At 44.3% G+C, this 4,615-nt stretch overlaps 1 protein-coding gene across 1 annotated transcript; it reads left to right on the top strand.

The window, feature by feature from the left end:
• The first annotated feature begins 1,131 nt into the window (after positions 1-1,131).
• LCE7A (late cornified envelope 7A) lies at positions 1,132-1,449 on the top strand. Its single transcript, XM_005895000.2, has one exon. It carries the CDS (start codon positions 1,132-1,134, stop codon positions 1,447-1,449), a length of 318 nt encoding a protein of 105 aa, XP_005895062.1.
• The last annotated feature ends 3,166 nt before the right edge of the window (positions 1,450-4,615 follow it).

The raw sequence follows: 4,615 nt of genomic DNA, 5'->3' as shown, positions 1-4,615 counted from the left end.
TTTATGGTGGGGAGGATGCTCTGGAAAGATGTTCATGAGCATCCAGTAATGACCAAGTGTGACAGAATGACAGAGCCCCTGGGATGTGGGAAATGGCCACCATAAGGACCTGGTTGGGAACATGTTTCATATGACCATGGCTCATTCCCTCGAGCTGGGGGCAGGACACATATAAAAGGCTTCAGATCACGGTGTCTCCTCACTGCATTTGATATACCATCACTTGCCTGAGGTACGAAGAACAAGGTGAGTGTCTTCATTGAACTGATGGCAATTTGGGGAGGGCCAGGACTGCCACACAACTGGACAAGCCACTCCAGGTTGGAGAGAATGGGAACTACCTTGTAATTGAAGGACAATCAGGCTCATGGAAATCACTGAGGTGGCTCAGAAGAAGCAATTCTGGTCAGGGGGTGGGGGATAAATGGTAACCAGAGATTGGGCCAGGGGGTCGGGGGTGGTTACTTTGTAAGACAAGAGATAACCACACAGGGCTTAAGGCAGAGCCCATGATGTAAAGAAAGAAAAAAAGGCAAATGATGAAACCGGTTAGTATGACCATGGGCTCAGGCTAAACATGTGGTTTCTAAGGTTCTTAAACCAGAAAATGTTATTTAAAAGTTTAAGATTTGGGGAACTATCTAGTGCCCCACATTGCTGCCTTTGAATTCAGAAGACTTAGGAGAACCATAACAGGTCAGAGAAGGTGTGTGTGTGTGTGTGTGTGTGTGCTTAGTTGAGTCCAACTATTTGCAACCCCGTGGACTGCAGCCCACCAGCTCCACTGTCCATGGAATATTCTCGGCAAAAATACTAGAGTGGGTTGCCATTTCCTTCTCTAGGGGATCTTCCCAACCCCAGGGATTGAACCCATGTCTCCTGCCTTGCAAGCAGATTCTTAACCACTTAGCCACCTGGAGAAGGTGTTACCAAAGTCTAACTTACCCACTGCTGATTTCCCCTATGCCAGGAAAGTAAGGCTACTCTGCTATAAAGATATGGGCCCTGGAGCCACAGAATCAATTATAGAACATCAGACTCCGGGGAAAATACTGATACAAATGAGGTTTATATTCACTGACCTTTTGGAATATCTGCATTGCTTTACAGAGCAACTGAACATTCTCCAAGATGTTCTGCCAGCAAAACCAGCAGAAGTACCAGCTCCCCACCAAGAGCCTTCCCAAATATCCACCTAAGCGCTTCCCTCAGGTTCCTCAGGCCCCTCAGGCCCCTCAGGCCCCTCAGGCCCCTGCTCCCTACCTGCCTCCCACCCGCACCCACTATGTCTCCAGCTGCTCTATTTCTGGCTTTGGAGGCTGCAGCTCTCTGGTATCCCATCGGTTCCCAAGCAACTACCGACGCCAGCCCCAGCCTTCCAGCTGCTTAGACGTGGAGCTTGCTGGATGTTCCAGTTGCTGCCATGGTTTTGGGGACTACAACTGTTGAGGAACTGTTGTTGACCTGCAACTGTTGAGGATCCAAAGAGCCACAGCCAAGGACCAGTCTGGAGTCAATGTCACTTCTTGGTCTTATTCTTCCCTCTCCTCCTGAATTAAGCTGCTGGGATGGATTCCTCTTTTTCCCGAAAATCTCATACCTCCTGGCCTTAGCTCTGGTCTTAGGTCAAGAAGATCCAAATACTGGAATAAAGTCTGCTTCTTAAAGCCTTCTCAGTGTGCAAAAATAAAGTTTATCTGTCTTGGCACCCAGAACTTCTTGGTATTTGTTGATGCCCCCAGCCTCGGCTCTGAGACGTTCCCAGGAATCTGGATTCCTTAAGCAGACTTCCTCGAAGAGACACCAGGTGGGACATTTCTCTTAGGTAGACCCTGGGTCTGAGTGGTTTGGGAGGCTGTGAACAAAAGATCCAGAGAGAAATAGGAGGGGGTCCCCAAAGTATCATGACCCAGTTCCACTTCTGTGGCCCCCTTTGCCACCATCACTGAAGTTTCTTCCTACTCAAAAAGGACACACTACTTCCCAGCCCCAGAATTTAGCCTCCAGAACCTTCTTATCTGGGGTAATCATGTGCTTAAGAAAGAAATGACACAAAGGTACTTGTAGTTTCCAGATCTCAGTTCAGAAAGCCATGAAAATGATTCTCTGAGCAAATCTGCCTGACCTAGCCCCTCACACCTTCTCTCCACTCAGGTGCCAGAATCTGGTGGGAATATATGTCGAGGTCCAGTGAGCACAATACCCCTGAGAGACATTCGGGTCCTGCTGTTGCTTTTCATCCCATGTCATTTCTTTCCCTCTTTTATTTAATGGGACAAGTGGCATGGGTTGGGGAGCAAGTTCTCAAAGTACTTTTTCCAGACTAACAGTGGGCCATAGGCAACAGTGATACTTCTGCCCTTCCTCCAGCACTGTGGTTCTTTTTTCTTAAATTTTTATTTTATAGTAGAGCAGAATTGATTAACAATGTTGTGTTAGTTTTAAGTGTGCAGCAAAGTGATTCACTTATATATGTATCTATTCTTTTTCAAATTCTTTTCCCATTTAGGTTATTAGAGAATATTAAGCAGAGTTCACTGTGCTATACAGTGGGCCCTTGCTGGGCTTCTAGTTTTTTAAGTATTTTCATTCTTAAATTCCTTTATTTTATTTACTTTTGGCTGTGCTGGGCCTTCGTTGCAGCACGTGGGCCTTCTCTAGTTGCAGCAAGTGGTGGTGACTCTCTAGCTGCTGTGCACAGGCTTCTCGCTGCAGTAGCTGCTCATGTTGTGGAGCCTCTAGATGTGCAGGTTCGGTAGCTGCAACTCACAGGCTCCAGAGCACCAGCTTAGCAGTTGTGGCTCATGGGCTTATTTGTCCTGCGGCATGTGGAATCTTCCTGGACCAGGGATTGGACCTGTGTCCCCTGCATCAGCAGGTGGACTCTCAGCCACTGGACCACCAAGGAAGTGCCTAGCATATCTATTTTAAGTGTTTTAAATTGACAAAGGAGGCAAGAATATACAATGGGTTAAAGACTATCTCTTTAACAAGTGGTGCTGGGAAAACTGGTCAACCACTTGTAAAAGAATGAAACTAGAACACTTTCTAACTCCATACACAAAAATAAACTCAAAATGGATTAAAGATCTAAACATAAGACCAGAAACTATAAAACTCTTAGAGGAGAACATAGGCAAAACACTTTCTGACATACATCACAGCAGGATCCTCTATGACCCACCTCCCAGAATATTGGAAATAAAAGCAAAAATAAACAAATGGGATCTAATTAAAATTAAAAGCTTCTGCACAACAAAAGAAACTATAAGCAAGGTGAAAAGACAGCCTTCAGAATGGGAGAAAATAATAGCAAATGAAGCAACTGACAAACAACTAATCTCAAAAATATACAAGCAACTCCTGCAGCTCAATTCCAGAAAAATAAATGAACCAATCAAAAACTGGGCCAAAGAACTAAATAGACATTTCTCCAAAGAAGACATACAGATGGCTAACAAACACATGAAAAGATGCTCAACATCACTCATTATCAGAGAAATGCAAATCAAAACCACTATGAGGTACCATCTCATGCCAGTCAGAATGGCTGCGATCCAAAAGTCTACAAGCAATAAATGCTGGAGAGGGTGTGGAGAAAAGGGAACCCTCTTACACTGTTGGTGGGAATGCAAACTAGTATAGCCACTATGGAGAACAGTGTGGAGATTCCTTAAAAAACTGGAAATAGAACTGCCATACGACCCAGTAATCCCACTATTGGGCATACACACTGAGGGAACCAGAATTGAAAGAGACACGTGTACCCCAGTGTTCATCGAAGCACTGTTTATAATAGCCAGGACATGGAAGCAACCTAGATGTCCATCAGCAGATGAATGGATAAGAAAGCTGTGGTACCTATACACAATGGAGTATTACTCAGCCATTAAAAAGAATACATTTGAATCAGTTCTAATGAGGTGGATGAAACTGGAGCCTATTATACAGAGTGAAGTAAGCCAGAAAGAAAAACACCAATACAGTATACTAACGCATATATATGGAATTTAGAAAGATGGTAACAATAACCCTGTATGTGAGACAGCAAAAGAGACACAGATATATAGAACAGTCTTTTGGACTCTGTTGGCAGGGGGAGGATGATTTGGGAGAATGGTATTGAAACATGTATAATATCATATAAGAAACGAATTGCCAGTCCAGGTTCGATGCAGGATACAGGAAGCTTGGGGCTGGTGCACTGGGATGACCCAGAGGGATGGTATGGGGAGGGAGGTGGGAGTGGGGTTCAGGATTGGGAACACGTATACACACATGACGGATTCATGTTGATGTATGGCAAAACCAATACAATATTGTAAAGTAATTAGCCTCTAATTAAAATAAATAAATTTAAATTAAAAAAATAAATAAATATTGTAGTACATACATGTCAGTCCCAAACTCCCAATCTATTCCAGTACTCTGGGTCTTCACCACAGTTTCATGACACTTGGTTACCTGTTGGGCTGGTGAGAGACAAAAGATGGAGTTATGGTCAGTCCTCTAGAAACTGTACATAGTCCCAGCTTAGTTGAAGCAAGCCACACAGCTACTAAAACATCTGGGTTCACACAGTGGAGTGGGTCTCACACGTGAACGCTGTTCATTA

This window comes from Bos mutus, chromosome 3 (assembly GCF_027580195.1).
Source record: "Bos mutus isolate GX-2022 chromosome 3, NWIPB_WYAK_1.1, whole genome shotgun sequence".
NCBI classification, from domain to species: domain Eukaryota; kingdom Metazoa; phylum Chordata; class Mammalia; order Artiodactyla; family Bovidae; genus Bos; species Bos mutus.
Note: the sequence above shows the minus strand (reverse complement) of the source record. Positions and strands in the feature narration are given on the sequence as shown.